The 18,488-nt window shown below is 29.9% G+C and overlaps 4 protein-coding genes across 14 annotated transcripts; 2 read left to right on the forward strand and 2 right to left on the reverse strand.

The window, feature by feature from the left end:
* The first annotated feature begins 1,057 nt into the window (after positions 1–1,057).
* LOC138182080 (SAC3 domain-containing protein 1) lies at positions 1,058–4,305 on the forward strand. 3 transcript variants are annotated; one of them, XM_069117628.1, is made up of 8 exons: positions 1,058–1,307; positions 1,690–2,369; positions 2,855–3,043; positions 3,128–3,289; positions 3,375–3,623; positions 3,735–3,875; positions 3,943–4,132; positions 4,211–4,305. In XM_069117628.1, the coding sequence occupies exons 2-8, from the start codon at positions 2,311–2,313 to the stop codon at positions 4,283–4,285; spliced, it is 1,065 nt and encodes a 354-aa protein (XP_068973729.1). In that variant the 5' UTR covers positions 1,058–1,307; positions 1,690–2,310; the 3' UTR covers positions 4,286–4,305. The 3 variants fall into 3 exon arrangements, with proteins under 3 accessions (XP_068973729.1, XP_068973727.1, XP_068973728.1); XM_069117626.1 differs by having other exon boundaries at positions 1,069–1,307; positions 2,852–3,043; XM_069117627.1 differs by lacking the exon at positions 1,058–1,307 and having other exon boundaries at positions 1,647–2,369; positions 2,852–3,043.
* MED4 (mediator complex subunit 4) lies at positions 2,736–7,560 on the reverse strand. 2 transcript variants are annotated; one of them, XM_069117629.1, is made up of 5 exons: positions 7,476–7,560; positions 5,483–7,399; positions 4,982–5,388; positions 4,793–4,912; positions 2,736–4,694 (listed from the first exon to the last, which is right to left on the reverse strand). In XM_069117629.1, the coding sequence occupies exons 2-5, from the start codon at positions 5,551–5,553 to the stop codon at positions 4,525–4,527; spliced, it is 768 nt and encodes a 255-aa protein (XP_068973730.1). In that variant the 5' UTR covers positions 5,554–7,399; positions 7,476–7,560; the 3' UTR covers positions 2,736–4,524. The 2 variants fall into 2 exon arrangements, with proteins under 2 accessions (XP_068973730.1, XP_068973731.1); XM_069117630.1 differs by having other exon boundaries at positions 5,483–6,405; positions 6,470–7,546.
* A 138-nt stretch (positions 7,561–7,698) lies between these two features.
* Positions 7,699–15,898, forward strand: LOC138182078 (BRCA2-interacting transcriptional repressor EMSY). Of its 7 annotated transcripts, none has more exons than XR_011173689.1 (14): positions 7,699–7,906; positions 8,709–8,883; positions 9,154–9,332; positions 9,497–9,606; positions 9,685–9,810; positions 9,913–10,078; positions 10,160–10,405; positions 10,485–10,625; positions 10,704–10,840; positions 11,896–12,027; positions 12,113–12,286; positions 13,310–13,542; positions 13,950–15,138; positions 15,216–15,898. XR_011173689.1 is itself a non-coding variant. In XM_069117619.1 (13 exons), the coding sequence occupies exons 1-13, from the start codon at positions 7,843–7,845 to the stop codon at positions 15,307–15,309; spliced, it is 1,977 nt and encodes a 658-aa protein (XP_068973720.1). In that variant the 5' UTR covers positions 7,699–7,842; the 3' UTR covers positions 15,310–15,898. The 7 variants fall into 7 exon arrangements, 5 of the variants coding, with proteins under 5 accessions (XP_068973720.1, XP_068973721.1, XP_068973722.1 ...); XR_011173690.1 differs by having other exon boundaries at positions 13,950–14,069; XM_069117619.1 differs by lacking the exon at positions 13,950–15,138.
* A 303-nt stretch (positions 15,899–16,201) lies between these two features.
* SmB (small ribonucleoprotein particle protein SmB) lies at positions 16,202–18,112 on the reverse strand. 2 transcript variants are annotated; one of them, XM_069117633.1, is made up of 3 exons: positions 17,781–18,112; positions 16,518–17,052; positions 16,202–16,379 (listed from the first exon to the last, which is right to left on the reverse strand). In XM_069117633.1, exons 1-3 carry the CDS (start codon positions 17,781–17,783, stop codon positions 16,264–16,266), a joined length of 654 nt encoding a protein of 217 aa, XP_068973734.1. In that variant the 5' UTR covers positions 17,784–18,112; the 3' UTR covers positions 16,202–16,263. The 2 variants fall into 2 exon arrangements, with proteins under 2 accessions (XP_068973734.1, XP_068973733.1); XM_069117632.1 differs by lacking the exon at positions 17,781–18,112 and adding an exon at positions 17,247–17,599.
* Positions 18,113–18,488: the final 376 nt, after the last annotated feature.

An 18,488-nucleotide genomic window follows, 5' to 3' on the forward strand; every position in this document is an offset into this window, starting at 1 on the left:
TATTCTGGCGTATCGATGATACATTATCGAGTAAACTTCCCTTTTTGATGTACCTACAGTGCTATACAATGCTGCTGTAAATCAAGTTTAAATACGAATGGATGAACAGAATATTCATGAAACAGATAATTCTTAATGATATTTGCTGTGATATTATAATTAGATTACGTAACTGTATTGTTTTATCTTATTAAAATGATAACGAAGCCCATTTATCTGACACTCCAAAAACGATCTTGTTCATCAGATGAAATAAAGTCAGATTGCCCCGGAAAGAACTGTATACGTACTAAACTGCATTTTTCTATGTATGTAAATAAAGTAGAGAATAAACACTTCGAAGAATTCGCTTACTTGTCTGTTACTTACGAAAAATCGAATACAACTAGTAATATATATATATATATATATATATATATGTAATTAGTAACGGAATTATTATTTGAATTTTTATGAGAAAACTAAACGACAAAGATACTCTGTGAAGCGAACGCGTTTCAAAGTGATTTTTTTTTAAATCTGCGAGTTTCTCAATAAATATGAATGAAAAAAAAAACAAAATTTAAAAATTTGACAAATTTTTAGATAGAAAATGATTCGCGCTTATCATAAAATCGCCCTTGATACATAAGACAACACGATAAAAGATTTCATTTTACAGTCAGAACAAGGATCACTTTCTATACCTATGCATACATAATTGCTCATATCACACTGCTTCGCACAACAATTTAAGATAACGAGTGACTTTTTACATGAAAGACTGCAACGTATAACCTGAAGTATCAATCGTTGAACGATTTAATCATCATTCGTTTTTAACACACCTACATAGCGAAACTTTAGAGTTGAGTATGAATTTTTTCGAAGAAACTGGCGATCGAACGCGTCGGACATGCGTCACGGTTTTCCCATCAAAATTACACGTGACATACATATACATATGCATAAATGTATAAAATCGTTTATCCCTTCTCAACCTTTATCGCATATAAATAGAAATAGCAATGATTTAGTAACGGCGACGATGACAATCGACTTAAATGACAATGATAGTTATAATTTTTATGAAAAATTTCTCACGTAATGTCCAATTCCAAGTATGGATACATATAAATAGATATATAATACAACTAAAGATACAATCGATATGCTTATGGAACGGCAACATTAATGATCGTATAAAGGAAATATTAATGGATATTTCTATGATTAGATCGACGCAAGATGATTTTTCCTACGAACGTTTAAACGTTTTTGTTTGGACAAAAGCAGGAGTTGAAATTGAAACGCGACGACAATATCAGGTACTCATAATCAAAATGTAAAACATTTGAGCATTTTTATTACGCAATTATTACATTTCTCGAAAAATGAGCTCGAAAGAAAGTCGAACATTGCAACATGTAATGAATAAAGCATATACATATGTATATAACGATTTCGTTGGAAGCATCGTAAAGACTCGCGAACGGAATTTGTTGCCTCAACCAGGAAATGGGACCAAGTGACTACAAAATTATGTTGAGGATCAAACGCGATTTTGACGTGGTCGTTTTCTTTTATCGTTCCACGCGAAAATTTCAAGAAAATTCGATGATATCGAATACATGCATTTACCGCGTAATGTCGTCGTTGATAATCATTGTTTTAAGGTAGAGAGATATAGTATAATTAACTTTGTTCTAGTTTTATTAATATTTACAATGAAGACAAAGAAGAAGAAGAAAGAGAAGAGAAAGTTTACGCAAGAACGTTAACCTTCGTGTAATAACGGTGATGTCGATAAAATGACTACGCAATAGCAGGTGTATCGTGCGTAATCCACAAGGACGTTTTCCTCGATCATTCTTAATACGTTCTCATTTTAAATTCCATCATTTAAGATGCGCATATGTATACGAGACTTTCTTATTTCAGAATAAGGAAATAAATCTATAAAAGAACAACCATCGTGCGATTATTTCAATTCCACTTGTAATTTGTACTATAAGAAAAATTGTATTACATATATAACTGTTTGATAACCGATGCATACATAAATATATGTGTATACTATGTAGGATCTTATTTATAGGGTACGTCAACCAAAGTCTACGGTAACACAACTCGTTTTTACGAATTTTACGATTCTCATACGCTACAAGCGTATTAATCGCGTTGTATTACGTGCCGCTCGTCAGAAAACGCTGTAAATGTTTTAGCGGAATTGATCAAGGAATAACTGACATAACCTTTTTACGTACGTGCATACATATGCGAAACGCGATAGTCACGATAAGCATTCATTTCTAAGGGATTTTCTTTAAAATGACCGAAGTTATACAAGGAACGTGTTTGTTAATGTGTCCAGACAAAGAACGTTGGATGTGAGTTATACGTGTGCCAATTATATTCTATCATGTATTCGATCATACACGATTGCGAAATTAAAACAATTCTTGACGAAAATTTTCTTGTAAATTGTTGTTTATAATTTATACATCATTATCTTTTTGTGGTAGTTTAACGGTGACTATCTCTCTTGCATTCGTTTACTTTTCTATTGTTGATAAAAATTTTTGCATTAAATAGATGTAAATTATATTTGAATGAACAATTTATGATACTACATAATTTTTCATTTTATCGCAAATAAAGGTTATTATTTCATTTCATTTCATTTCATTTCATTTCATTTCATTTCATTTCATTTCATTTCATTTCATTTTGAATGCTTGAAAGAAAAGACTTAATTAATTATAAAGAATCGTACACAATTATTTTATTTTCATCGTATACAAATGTGAATACAAATTTAAATTATGCTAAGAATGAATCTTTAACAATTCGTAACACAACATACTTATAGTAGAGAAAAGGAGGGTTTACTACACAAGTTTGAGATCAATGAAGCTACAAAGGGAGCAAGATTGCCGAAGGCAGATCCAGCAAAAACGATAAAATGCTTTAGCCGTCCAGCAGCAGGATTAGATATGACAGATATGAAACAATTACGTCCAGCACCAGTCTTATTATCAACAATTCAATATTTGTTTACCAAGTACTTACTCATACGATTGAAAGCAAGTTAAATAAATTTATGGACATCGATGTACATATACATACATATGTAAATTCATTTCAGGATAGCTACGCGAAACGATGTTGATTGGGTAGTAGTATATGATTTTATCTTTGATCGTATCAGATCCATCAGGCAAGATGCTGCAATTCAAAGGATAGATGCCCCAACGAACATTCGGTTGTTGGAATCCATAGTTCGATTTTTGGTTTATTCTGAGCAGAGGTACGATATATCGTATTTTTTAATGTAAATTTGGAGATTGTACAGTGTTAACAGTAGTAGAATGGATGCGGAGGAACAATTGCAGATTATGCGAGCGAAGTATCTCCGAATTTAATGCAAAAATCAATGAGCAACACCTCGCTGAATGTATAATGCGTTTGTTAAACTTATACGACGAGTTTGAAGATAAAAAAAATTCTCTGGAACTTGATAGCGATATGAAAAAATTAATGTTAAACGATGATCGTCCACAAATGGAAGCATTATACATTCTTTTACACATGGGTAACACGGAGGCTTTGATGAGAGGATTACAACTTCCTCTTGATTTACGGTACGAACAAAACAGAATAAATGACATATGTTTACAATTCATATGTTCGAATACAAATACATGTTTCATGTCTGAATAATGATTCTCGTCGTTATTTGCCATTTTTCGTAGAAAATCTCCAAATGTACAATTATCCATAAAAATATCATTCGCTTGGTATTTAAAAAATTATGTGCGCGTCTGTTCTTTAATTCCACAACTTCCTCCGTTACTTATTTGCGCAGCCATGACGGGCATACAAAAATTAAGAAGGTATGCATATACGTCCAAATTTCGATAGGCGAAATTTCCATTAACGTGCGATTGTAAAATGTTACAGGATGGCATTGAAAATCATGAGTTCAGGATACAACAATAAAGTTTTCACGTTTCCAGGACTTAAATTGCAACAACTTTTACTGTATAAAGATATAGATAAAATTCGAGCAGATTGTGAGCTGTTGGGTCTTATATTCGTCAATCAAAATATTTTATTTCAAAAAGCGAATTTCAAAGATGAAGTCCAACTGGTAAGCAGAAGAAATTGATAAGGTATTATAATAATCTCTAGTAAGAATGGAAAAAGCCATCATCATTTGCTATTTCAGACACATCCAGAGATGTATTACACAGATCAATCCTTACACAGTGTTTTACCAAGTGTTTTACTTGAATCTATGTAATGAATGTATAAAAGATATAATGATAATTTATATTGTTACATCCTCATCGCTTCATTTTATCAGGGATTAATAAATGTATCAAACTAATAATGAAGAATCTCTATTAATCCCTAATAAATCTAGTATCTCGTTGTAAAATACTTGTTTGGACGTTTATATGCATACAATTTGCTTAAAATCATACTGAATCCATAAAACAGTTAAGCGAAATTTACTCAAACTCTACAAAAAATCAATATTCACTGAGAATCACTAGATGAACTACTTGAAGAGTCTGTGGACATAACTTCAACATCTTCTGTTTCCTGCTTATGGGTATTCATGGCAACACTTCCTTGTCCACTCACAGACATGTGAATTTCACCCGACGAATGCCATGCAAATTGATTAGCTTGCGATACAGGTGGTTCTAAAATAATCATTATTCCATTCGGAATGAAATAAGTTTAAGTGTATCAGTAAATGTATATGCGAATATATATACAAAGTAAATTCCTACAAACGTACCACCTACTGGATGTCCAGGTCTATGCAGATCTGATGATATTCCAGGATGAGTACCTGGCATCTGACCATTTAAAGGAAGATCACTTAACCTTCCAAGATAACCTAATCTCATCTCAATATCTGTAACAATACATATAATTTTCATGACTTACAAAGAAATGATAGGAATGCAACAAATAAATAATATACCAGTAGGATAAGGTCTTCTAGGGTCCCCTTGTTGCCAGGTAAGTGGAGCACATATAGCATTTGACGCACTTATTCTATGTGCATATTTAATTAATTCTTCAGATGGTACAGGTCTCTTATTAGCACGGGCAATGGATTGTAATTTTTGTTTAGCTTGATAAATTGCAGTGGCTAAAATTTGTTCTGCCTCTTTCAATTGTCGCTGCAATTGTTGAATATCTTGGTCTTGTCTCTCAACTTCGGCTTTTAAAGCTTCCATTTTCAGGTTAATTTTTGCTTGCTCGGCCGCTCGTTTTAGAATTGCTTTCAATTCGTTGTCCTTAGCGATTAACAATTCTGTTAGTTGAGAGTGTTCTTCGTTTGACAGTTTCAATGGTTTTTGAACTATCGTATTTTCTATCATTTCTCTAGGATAATAAAAACGGCAATAAAAGGACAAAATTAAACACAATTTATTGAAACATGTTTATTTTAAATATTTGTAGCAAATTTAAATCGTACTTCGCTATCAACTCGATGTCATCGACGATAGACAATAGAACCTCTTTCGTACTTTTACTGGTCGATGTCATGACGTTCTACGCTGTCAATGATCAAAATCATTCGATTCGAAAGATGCCTACAAAATTGTCTACTCGAAAAGTGATCCTTATACCATAAACATCTTTCTAAACTTTGAATTATTAACCTCACTAGTTTAACACCATATTAACTTTACATTCTTCTTTCCTTTTTGTGTTAAAACACAAATCACAATACTTAGTAGGAGCGACGTTACGATCGCCTAATCACAGCTCCACACCGCGGTATAATATATAAGGCGTTTCGACGCTCTGGTGATTAGTGATTATTTCCTGTTAGTTCTCTGGTATCCATTACATTGCATCAAATTAGAAAAGATATAGAGGTGTGATAAAATAACAAATAGCAAAATATGAATATATAATGAAATATGAATATGAATATATGAATATATGATTGATAAAATAGGGAGCTTTTTTAACTTAAAGTTGGTGCGGTGTGCTTCTTTGGCTTGAAGTTGGTATAGAGTAGCTCTGAAGTCCACTACAAATGCAGCCACTTTGAGTTTCTGTATTATTAATTAACATCATTAATGCGCACACGTACATGCCTTTCTGACAATGATGTCTCTAGCGACAGTCAGAGGAACTACCAACTAATAATAATTTAAATAGTAGATCTGCTCATGATCCTAATCTAAACAAGCATGTCATTTTTAATTCATATTCTTCTTTCAAAATTGATTTGTTACAACAATTAGAGAGTATAACCAATTGGTTTGTAATGACACCTTCTGGATCAAAATCTCTGCCTTGTTTCTTAGTATTGCGACAATCAGTAAATGCCATTGTATAGCTTTGGCATGATTTAAAAAGGGAAGATATAATATTTTTTATGACTTCCTGCTTAAACACAGATGTTTTAAAAAAATTATTTTTAATTCTTCGAATAAACAATGGCGCTTACAATGCCAATCCTTTCATAAAAGTAGTGCGCCTTGTCATCAGGAAGAATATGATGTTGAATTTGAATACTAATTCTTATAACAGTAATTGTCAACCTGATTCTGATGCAACTTTATTAAGAGAAGATATATTGTTCCAATTTACAACCTCCACATCTGACGACGTTCCATTAAACGAAATAGAAAAAGGGAACATTAGTGCGGAAAGTGAAAATATACAATTAGAAATTGACAATAAATTAGTAGCATTGTCTACGTCAATATGCTCTTTAGAGACGTGTGCCATTGAATATCTCGCCGAGAGCATTGTAAAAAAAAAGAAAAAATCTAAATGTGATAGATTTTTTAATTATCTTGTTGATAAAAGTAGGAAATTTTTGCGTGATGAACAAAGACCTTTCGCGACTTCTACTTCATTATTCTTTTTTATTCGTTGTCCTTTGTTCTGCGAACTGCAAAGGTAAAATGCGAGATTGTACTCGGTACTTGTACGAGAAAGTACTGATAAAGGCATAAGCAAACACAATATGTATACAACATTCAAAAAATATTGTAAAAATAGTGCAATAAAATATTAATAGAAAATGCTAAAAAACTAATAAATTCTATGGTAACCGTTTGCCGGATGTTGAGAAGACAGAAGTTAATTAATAATTTAATCGTTGTTAGTGCGTTAATCGTATATTATCATGTAAGGGAACCTTTGTGCACAGATTTTTTTCATACGAATTTCTGTCATGATATCATATTAAGTTGTAACATTCTATATAATAATTTACGTGTTGTAATCTTAGATAGGCACAGGATTAATTATGTACTCTATATTTCTTTACAAGTACAACGCCATTTTTTTACTTTTTAAACATTTTTCACATCCGTCTTAGAGTTGCGGTACAGAGAATTGTACGCAGACTTTTTTTTAACTACTGTGCCTACATATACACATACATTTATCAAAGAAAATATCTGAGATATGTATGCATGAAAGTAAAAATTTTAAAAGGACACACTATTGTAGTATATTGAAATAAATTAAAAATATAAAATGAAATTATTCGAATCTTCTTTCTTCAAAATGCACATTCGAATTATGGAGCTTAAGTCTTTGCATTATTTTTTATGTCTCTTTTCTTGATTCTGCAATTTTAAGAGATTATATAGGTTAGGTACTCTGAATTCAAGTTAACCAACGTACTATCAATACTACTGCCGTGATACCAACACCACAACAAAAACTAGTTATAATAAAAGTAATTATACGGCAACTTCATCTACAACTTACCATACTGTCAACGAAACGTCGAAAATGTGGGAAAAGTGTATGAATAGCTATCACAGTTTACGGTGTATATTATAATGATTAAATCATGCAATCATGTGGCCGATGAGACACGAAACCATGACCCGCGATGAATGCAGAAAATGTTTACGATGTTTGGGTAAGGTTATGTTTCGTATAATTTTCTTGCCTCGGTAATATTTAGCTTTTTACAGTAACATTATCATTGTATGCGTTAAACACATATTTTAATTTTAAAATAAGCATTAAATATCAGAACACCCGTAACTTGTATGTTTGAAACGTATTAAATAGAAATCCAATGAACTATATGCGATTATCATTATTATTTATGAATGTATTCAAATTTATTACTACTCTCTGAAAATGTATTTTCATTTTATTAAATATAACTCTATTCCCATAAATTGTTTTCTTATTTTTACTAGTACGTTTGTAATTTTTTTGTATATATTGTATGTATAAGATAATTTGTTTTGTAAAACCAATAATGTATTGCATTATATTATATTCATACTCATTGTATTCCGTTATGTCAGAGAAAGAAATCTTTATGTATATTTAAGCGTGTATAACTTGTAAACTAAAAAAAATCAATAATTAAGTAAATCTTCCCAGATAAAGTTGTGTGATAATTATCAGTAACATAAATATTGGTTGCAAGTATCTCTAATGTAATGTAAATTTATATAAATTTTTATTATGACTAAATATTATGGGTAAAACAATTCAGATACTGTTAAATATATATTTCTTGTATTTTAAATGATTACTTAATAATTAGAATAAAAAAATTATCAAATTATTTAAAATTATATTATTAGAAAATATAATTGTATAAGTGTATATATATTTATACTATTATTTGATTAAGTATATATAATTATTTTAAGCTTCATATATTATGTTTATACATTGAAGTTGATTTCTTTGTAATGTAGAGTTAGAAGCTTATGGAAATATGGTGTCTGTCTTGCGTGCTCAAGGTCCTTTTACTAGTGAAAAACAGAAATTGCTACAAGAACTTGCTAAAGTTTTACATATTTCTAATGAACGACATCGTGCTGAAGTACGAAGAGCTGTTAATGATGAAAAATTAGCAACAATAGCTGAGCAGTAAGTATTTATTAAAACAAGATACATTATATGATTTTCCTCTCTAAATAACATTTCATTATAATATATCATTCCAAAAAATTTTGTTCTAGAATGCTATTAATGACCCAAAATAGATTTTGTTTTGCAATTTCATATTAATTCTCTTAATGTATGTTTCCTTATCAATTTTTGTTTTAAAGATTGTTATTCAAATTTAACTTATTTTGTTGAGAATATGCTCAGTTTGAACATTTTGCAATTGAATCTTCATAAGATGTCATTATATAGGCTAAGTGGTCCAAATACTGGTACTGATTGGACTATTGAAGGACGACGTGCTATTCCACTTTTACCAAGATTAAAGGCTCGATCTGCATTCACAACTTTAGCAAATAGCTTGTCCCTTGCAACAGTAGCAGCAAACAAAAGGAATCTTCATGTTCATGAGATAGCAGAGGATGCAAAAGGTTTTAAGGAAAAATATTATCTATTTTGGTAAATGTGTGGTTTTAGTCTATGTAAAATAATGTATGGCTATAGAACTGTAAGTTAAGCAGATTTAACCAATAGTATTTTTGAACATTTCAAAATGTAAAGAAACTTCATTCTTGTTTTATATTTGTTTCCATAGATATTACAAATGAATCTCCTGTGAAGGTAAAAGTACAAGAGAACTCGTTTAGCAATCATGAGTTTGCATCTAGTGAAGATAAATTAAGTGATGAAAATGTTCTAACTGAGGTAATTTAAATTATATGATTATTTATATTGTAAAAATATTCAAATTTTGTTTTAATTATTACATATAATATATTACAGGTCACTGAATCAGATAGGAATAAAGAAGTTAATAATCACAGCAATACCTCTGATAGCAGTGAAAAATATATTATATCTGAGAAACGTAAACCCTCTTCTCCTCTCTCACCAGCACCTCCAAACAAGGTAATTAAAAAAAGAAAAAAGAAGAAAAAACAGAGAGAAAATAAAATAATACGATTGAAAATAACTTTTTTAAACTATTTAATAATTGTATATATAATATAGGTTCTGGTAGTATCTTCAAGTTCAATAGGAACTTTTAATCATGATACTGCTGATAAAGAATCACTAGAAAATACTATTCATTTGTCACGAATATCTACAAATTCGTTACAGCATCAAAATGTCACTATAATACCATTAAATATTAATTGTGGAGAAAATATTACAGGTAATTGTTCTTAATTATAGTGTATTGATGGTATGGTTAAGTGATATACAATTTTTTTTTAATTCATTATGTCAAATTCAGAATCTAAGGAATCAGTAGTACAAGAAAGTGCCAGTAACCATTCAGTAATTCCACCTGGTAATTTTGTGAATACAGTAATCCCAGTAGGTACAAATATTACAAAAGCTAAAGGAAGAGTAATTACAACGCAAAATAAGCTTAATACAAAAATCGGATCTGCAATTCTGGTGTCCGGTAATGTGTCATGTACAACAGGAAATAAATTTCAGCCTGATGTTCAAGATGTATCTACACAAGATAGTTTAAGTATGGATACATTTATTTGAGAATATACAATACATTGTTTAATTGAGCCTAATTGGATTAATTTTTGATACTACTTCAGGTTCAAAAGTATCCGTATCTCACACTTTACAAAAACCATCAAGTTCAGAAAATTCGAATTCAGTTACAAGCAGCACAAAGTGCATTGTGCCAGTAATACATTCTAACATAAAACCTCCAATACCTAAAACTATTACCTCCAGCAAGTATTATCAAAATTAATCATGGTCGAATTCAGAAATTACAATAATTTAATTCATTTTTTCACGATCATCATTAGGTAATTCACATCGACTGATGGCTGTTTGTCCTGTTACAACAGTATCTAATGGACCAGGGCCACCTCAAGCTAAGCAAATAACAACATTAACTTGTAAAAAATTATCTTCAACGCTCAACAATCAAACCACTGCCAAGGTGGTATGATTTTAAAGATAAGTGTTACAGGGTGTTCGAAAATGATTTTTCGCGATCACCATAGCGTTGTACTACTTCTCTGCACTTATTACACCTCTGGATCGATGGAGATCTATACAGAAAAATTGCCACAAAATTGATGTTTACCGAGAAATTCAAGGCTAATTCTACTCATTGTAATGATAAAAAGTCCCAAAGGAACAAATTGGAAATACTAAAGTTTCGTTAATTTTCGAACTCACTTTATTTATAATCTGCCTATATATTATTTTATATAACAACTATTATTGCATGTACCCCAGTAGATATCCCGGATACACTATTATTTATCTCATACCTTTCTTTCTTTCTTTCTTTCTTTCTTTCTTTATATTTGGAGGATACATGACATAAATAGCTAGTTGTTATCTTTAACAGATTGCTTTCACGCATAGACATCCCTGTAGCAATGAGTTTGCGTCTTCTTTTCTTTCTTTCTTTCCCTTCTCTTCCCAATATTTATACGAAATACGAGTCCACGCTCTGCGATTTCAAAATCAGTGAGGCGTCAGTCTGTTTTTATTACCTAAGAGTGAAGAGGAAAAAGTGGTGCATTATAAGAGAAACATTGCGTGCTATTGACGGAATATAGTATAATTCAGTGAAAAATAATGGAAGATCACTACGTGCACGAGAGATTCCAGATCGATGCGATTTCGTATGATTAGATCATCAAAAAATAGCATTACGTCATACTACTGAACATCGGAAAGCAGTTCACTCAACCTCGCGTTCATTAGCGAAAAGAGCAAAAAAAAGAAAAATGATTACACTCGTTTGAAAATTTGACCTTAAATTTTCTGATCAAAGTCAATTTTGCGGCAATTCTTTTTTACAGATCTTCGCCGATTCGTAAGTATAGAATATCATTGTTGTGATGACATATATGACAAATCCTTCTCAAACACCCTATACAATGAAATGGATTATAAAGATATTAAAATTAAATATAAAGATATAATGTAAATTAGATTTAAAAATTGGATACGAAAATATATGACATTGTAATGTTCTAGGGTGTTACACTAAATTCTAATAAAACTGTAAATATATCTCACCACCCTGATACAAAATTAGGATCTAAAACAAACGTGATTGTTATACAAAAGGGTCAAACCAAAGGTGTTACTCTCTCTCAAGCAGGCAAGGTATAATAATAGTTTATCTGTAGAGTAATAATTATCGTGCATTTTATTCTAAATGTAAACACAATATATAATTTATATATTATAGGAAGTATTAGGGAAAGTAATAATGGGTGGAAAAAGTTTGTGCGTCGCGAGTCAACACAATGCTCCTATTAATATGGTTCAGCGCCATGTTACATTGAATAATGGAGATCAAGGTCTAACTATGCTATCCACAACAAACTCATCTCATACAGAATCTATAACATCTAATATAAAGGTAATAATTACATATTTTTATTATTTATAAATCTATAAGTATAATATGTACACTAGAACTTCGTTTACATGAATTTGTCTAAGGGCAAGACATTATCTATTGTTGTTTTTAGTTTAATTAATAAGAATTCGAAACAATTGCTCTTAAATATATAATAATGTTGCAAACTTGCATCGATTGCGAAGAATGAGAGTGTGTCACATAATGCGCCCCCCTGCTGTTTATGTACATCTTATTGTTAGACAATCATACAAATGTATCGACGCTCGATAGTACTTCAGATAATAGGAACTCAGCTAAAGTTCAGATAACCAGGCACTATTAAAATTTCGTTCATATAAACGAAGTTCCACTGTATATTTACTTACTTTCATTAATGTTTACACGTTTTCTGGAACAAATGACAATTTATTAATTATACATCTATCCTATGATTGATGCATAGAATGTCACCATAAAGATGACATGAACAAATATGGAATGATTTTCTATAAAAAAAATAAATTGAAAATATAGTATATAGCATAGTTCTCGTTTTAGTAAATGTTTAAAAATATCAATTTTTGAGCAATAATCAAGTTTACATGTACTTAACGAAACATTTTCCTTGAATTTTAATATTATAATTATCATTATAATGCATAATTATAATTATGACATTAAAAATCGTACTCACAAATGACATTAAAAAATTATTTAACATTTTCAAAAATAAAAGACAAAAAAGTCGTTGACCAGAGTTCATAGATTTATTATTTAGTAGTTACAAATTGCATCTGGTAATAAACCATTTATAATAATTTTTTTCTTGAAGAATTTAATAAATCATTAATGTAGTTAGAAATCGATCTCTCATGTAATATTTAATAATTTTTCAAAAATAAAATCTAAAATAAAAGGTTTTATTTTATACTTGCACAGAATGCATAACCAATTGTACCATCAACATGTCTATACCTTCTATAAGTAGTATGATACTTTTGCAAAATAATAAAAGTATAAAATAAAAAAAATTTTTTTCAGTCTGGTAATACTATTATGTTCAATCTTCGGCAGGATGTTTTGGAAAAAAATAAAGCACTCTCTCATCTTCTTGAATCATCTCATGTTCTTACCTCTGAATCTAAGACTGTGATACAAAATACTAATGCTCTTCTTTCAAAGGAACCAAGTAACAGTGATTTACATGTACAGGATAAAGAGCTAGTTTTAAAAACCGATGCTGTAATTACTACTGTTAAAGATGACAAACACAGGTCAGTTTGAAACTATCGAAATGTACTACGAAATTGTTGTGTTAAAAAGCGCATGTAATACCGACAACTAACTTTATAATTACTTTAAAAATTTTTGTAAATTGTTCATTGTAAATTAATAATATGTTTTATGTGCAAAATATTTTGCAGATTGAAATATACCCAAAAATATACGCTTCTTGAGTCGAATTAAACACTATTTACAAACTTTTCATGACATAAATGAATAAAATTAAGCGCATGCATAACAAATTAAAATATTTTGCTATTGGTGATTTAAAAAAGAAAAGAAGAAAATTATTTTATTTTGTACTATAAAACTTTTAATTTTTTAAACCTATTTTATGAAGCGTATTCCATATCTTTTATCGTTTCTGCTGCGATTAATTCATATTTTTCTATTTAAGGAAAGTAAAGATATATATGCAAATGCAAATTTTTATTTAACGAATTATATATGGATCCTCTGAAACATTCAAAAAGTAAACAAATATTTTCAAATTCAAACTACAATATAAATACATAAGGTAAATTGATGAAATCCTATTTGATGGCTTTCATGTTTTAGTATTAATTTTACTTTTGTACAACATTATGAAGTGTCGTTTATATATTTTTTTTATGATTTAAATGATTTATTACATTGCTTAAATCGTTTTCTAAAACCCAAGTTTTTGTATCTGATCTCATGAATAGTATTTCATAATTTTCCATACTTATTTAATGCACATTGTCTTTAAATAAACATGATGATAAAACATATAAGTAGAATTGCAACTATTTTAAAAATATTTAATACTTGATATAAAATTATATTAAAATTTAGAATTATATAATTTAAAAAAAAATGTTTCTAATGTGCATTATTAAAGTAAAAAAATTTTAACAAGAAAGAGTACTAAATAAATACGAAAAAGAGGAATATATATATATATATATATATATATATATATATATATATATTCCTGTGCATTTAACATTTAACGAAATTTTAATCTTTTTAAAGAAATAAGCCTTTTGTCGGAGAGTTAATTTATACAATTAATGTTTGTATGAAACATGAAGAACAGTACAATTCTTCAGATACCTATAATACAGTATAATTAATTTACATTTGGTATGTGCCAAATTTGTAAGTCACTGGCAATTAAACATTTAATAGGAAAGAAACCTACTAATGATAATCGTACTTTATTGGATCTAAAAATAATACTTTTTGTGCCGTAACAAATTTTGTACACAAAATAACAGATTATATTAAATATATCAAACAATGCAACTTTCCATATCCGTACTGTTAAATTTAAGTTCTGTATAAATAAAAAATACATTCATTAGATCATGTTATGCCATTCCATATTAAAAATTACGAAAATGGAAAACGATATGATTTCAGAAACAAGTCCTTTAACATTATTTAACATAACATAAATTGTATATTTTGAAAGAGAAAAATCTATCTATAGAAAATTCCATTCGTACTTAGTATTACACCTGTCTCGCATTTTAAGGTACTATTTACGTAAAGCCTAATTTTACAATTATTAATGTAATTTCTTACCGAAGCTGCCCAAGGTATTCAGATTCTTAGAAGATGTTAGTAGTATCTTATTTAGCGTAAAATCTTCTGTGTGACCATGGAAACTGATATTGCATATTTTTTATTGTTGCAGCCAAATCGAATACGCATCGCAATTATATATATATATGTTAAATAGAGAAATTTATAATTCTGACACTTGCTCACGCTTTGTATCATTAAAATAATGTATATGTAAGATATAAACAGAATCTTTCAAGAGCCAAGTACATAGAATGATAATCAAACTTTATATACATATATATACATATAAATCATAGTTGTTTCTTATGAACTCCAAAACGGTTCTATTGATTCTGATTTTAGGACTTTAAGTTAATCTAATACATAGAAATAGAAATTTAAAATATTGATAAACATGTATATAGACTTTGCTAAAAATAAGAAAAGCTTTCATTTAATTCAAAAAAGGAAATATGATGATACAGTTCTAAATGATGAACAATTTATATACAGATAAGTACAGACAAGGCATAGAACTGTATCTTGTCTTTCAAAAAATCAAAATGTTCATTTAATGTTGTTGTACATATACATATATGTAACTTTAGAACTCGGCTATTCCAAGACTAATATTGGTATTGAAAGTATTAAATCTGTGCAAAAAAATAAAGAATACATTTTTATAAGTTTTAATTCAGTTAATAATCTGTTTTTAATTGGAAAATTTTAATATTTAGATAGTATTTCTAATTTATTATTAACTGGCTTTTTGATGGAATGGTTGAAGTGTGTAATAAAAATTTATATAGAGAATCAGCTTTTCATGCCTTTATTATCCGTGATTTGTTATTTCATAAAAATTAAACTATTAATTAAAAAACCATACAATATTCGTCTCTCATTTTATTGTCTGTTACATGTATGCTTGCATCACTATTTTAGTATTTCTTATATAATTTTTTCTTTCTTTTTTCAATTGACTTTTTACTAAACGCCGTTCTTTTTTTCTATTAAAATATCTGAGAAGTATGTATTCAGATTTATACAAAATACTTATCTTTATCTTACATAGGTTCTTTATAACTGGTAATCAAAGTTACATGAATGGAAAAGATATTAACATTATAAAAGAGACCTTTATTATCACCAGTTACAATATTGTATTATGTTAAAAAGTACTAATATGGACGAGGGGGTGGTCCACCACGCATCATACCTGGAGGTGGACCTCTCATTCCTGGTGGTCCCATTGGTGGACCTCCACGTCCCATGGGTGGCATTCCTGGTGGCATTCCTATAACCAAGCAACCAAATTTCAAACTTTAACACTAATAATTTAAAATCAAAACAACTCTTAAATTTCATGAAGTTGTTGTGAATCTCTACTAACAGTTTAAAAGAAAACAACTAAAATCTGTAAAATATCACCCACCCATCATGCCTGGTGGTGGACCCATCATTCCAGGTGGAGGACCTCCAACTGGCATACGTGGAGGACCACCTGGATGCATCTGCGGTGGAGCAGAAACTTGACCTCTACCTCCTGGTGTCATTATTTGTTGCGAAGGACCTCCGACACCTCTAACAGGACCTTGTAAACCAGCAGGTACTCCAGCAACATTAGCAGGCATGCCACGCCCCGCAGCACGACCCATTCCAGGTCCAGGTGCTGCCCCAGGAATGGGTACTCTGGGTAATCCTTCTTCTGGAGGTGGAGGACCTTCTACAGTCAGAGAAACAATGTTTTCTCCTCTTAAGAGTACAAAGCCCAATACTCGTTTATCTTCTCTCTCAGGTTGCTTTGTATTTTTTGGTTTAATCTTACGAAACTCTTCACAATCACCAAGTATAAGGTTCATATGTTTATCAAAGGCTTTAAATGTGCCTATGAATGTCCTTGAGTCTTGCAAAATAATTCTGACTCGGTAATTGATATGCTGCAGCATCTTATTATTTTTACCAATCGTCTGAAAAAAGATTGTTTTAACTTTTACAGTTAAATATGTACAAGGCGAATACTCAGTTTTAACAAAAATATCCAACTTAAAAAAATATACAACTTTAAAAAATCATATTTTCCTTTATATTGCAATATTTTAATTACTCACAAAAAATAATTTATAAAAAAAATATTTATGATTTCTTTTTGTTTAATATTTACCATAATGTGATAAGGTTATGTTACCACTATTTTCAAACACTTTTAAAAGGTATATATATTTATTATTTTTCACTGGGTATCCAATTTTTTTGGACGAGTCCTATATTTACTGAAAGTACTTATCGAATAGAGTTTAATGATGCCAGTTTTAACTTTAGGAATCTTTAATATTGAATCGTGAATATTGGGTTAAGTGAGGGATCACTTTGAAATATCCTTTACTCTCCGGCCACCGTAAGGCGGCCGGCTATGCTAGTATACAAACTTTTCGGCGAAGTTCAGTTCATCTGTGCGGACCAATCAGATGATGGATAAAAGCAATATGGCATTAAAGTAACGTGTAAGATATTTAAAAACTACTCAGTTTTATATTGTTATAACTCTTGAACCGGTGGATTCTTCGCCATAAAACTTGTATTTTCGAATTCTACACGTCGAAAACTATATGATTGCAAAAAAGTCAATAATTTTTGGTCCTCTCCGGGTTGAAAAAATTGGGTACCCGGAGAAAAAGTTTATCTTTTTTTCACTTACCATTTTGTCTGCCTTTATCAACACCAAACAAAATTAGGAACAAGTTATTGTCTTTTAGCTATTTTATAACTATGTACCTATGTTAGCCGGCTACAATCCGGTTATATCAGGTGAAGTTGTTTATTCTAACAACATAACCTTTTTATATAAGCAGATGATGCTATCGTAGAGTTTAATGCGTTTAATGCATGATCATATAAGTAGATTTCTACATAAATCTCATAAATCGAAGCAAGAAAACTATCCAAAAATTAATTCCTAATTAGTTGCGAAAAATCAACATGGAAGATTCTCGTTCTGCCCATGCGTGACATGCTATGAATGTCTCAGATAGAGACAGAGATACTCTACTCATCTCTGTTTGTTTCACAAGGACGCAAATTTTGTTGTCTTCCATGTTGATTTCTCCCAACCAGTCACGATTCAATTTTCGAACAAATTTCCCTAGGGAGTACCGAAATCAGTTTATATGATCGTGAACGAGGTAGAGATAATATCAGAGAGGAAATTTCTTCTTTCATAACACATATATTTAAAATTACTTTGGAAAATAAGTATGTATAATAAAAAATAACGTAACATATAATCAGATACAATTCACAAGAACTGTACAAAGATAAGAAGCATTTGGTTAGGTTTTATTTATATTTTAAAATAAAAATTAGAAAAATGATTTATTTTAATAGAGTTAAAAATATATTTATTGTT

The sequence above is a fragment of the Bombus flavifrons genome, chromosome 7, assembly GCF_040668555.2.
Source record: "Bombus flavifrons isolate JBK064 chromosome 7, iyBomFlav1_principal, whole genome shotgun sequence".
Lineage (NCBI taxonomy): Eukaryota > Metazoa > Arthropoda > Insecta > Hymenoptera > Apidae > Bombus > Bombus flavifrons.

Bases quoted from the DNA above. Each gene is read 5' to 3' on its own strand.
- LOC138182080 (XM_069117626.1), top strand. From the start codon at position 2,311: ATGACCGAAGTTATACAAGGAACGTGTTTGTTAATGTGTCCAGACAAA. The intron at 2,370-2,851 runs GTGAGTTATACG...ACATACTTATAG, and splicing joins CCAGACAAAGAACGTTGGAT to TAGAGAAAAGGAGGGTTTAC. The intron at 4,133-4,210 runs GTAAGCAGAAGA...TTGCTATTTCAG, and splicing joins TCAAAGATGAAGTCCAACTG to ACACATCCAGAGATGTATTA.
- MED4 (XM_069117629.1), bottom strand. From the start codon at position 5,553: ATGACATCGACCAGTAAAAGTACGAAAGAGGTTCTATTGTCTATCGTC. The intron at 5,389-5,482 runs GTACGATTTAAA...TTATTATCCTAG, and splicing joins GACATCGAGTTGATAGCGAA to AGAAATGATAGAAAATACGA. The intron at 4,695-4,792 runs GTACGTTTGTAG...TGATTATTTTAG, and splicing joins ACCTGGACATCCAGTAGGTG to AACCACCTGTATCGCAAGCT.
- LOC138182078 (XM_069117619.1), top strand. From the start codon at position 7,843: ATGTGGCCGATGAGACACGAAACCATGACCCGCGATGAATGCAGAAAA. The intron at 8,884-9,153 runs GTAAGTATTTAT...GTCATTATATAG, and splicing joins TTAGCAACAATAGCTGAGCA to GCTAAGTGGTCCAAATACTG. The intron at 10,626-10,703 runs GCAAGTATTATC...GATCATCATTAG, and splicing joins ACCTAAAACTATTACCTCCA to GTAATTCACATCGACTGATG.
- SmB (XM_069117633.1), bottom strand. The intron at 16,380-16,517 runs GTGGGTGATATT...GCTTGGTTATAG, and splicing joins TCCACCACCAGGCATGATGG to GAATGCCACCAGGAATGCCA.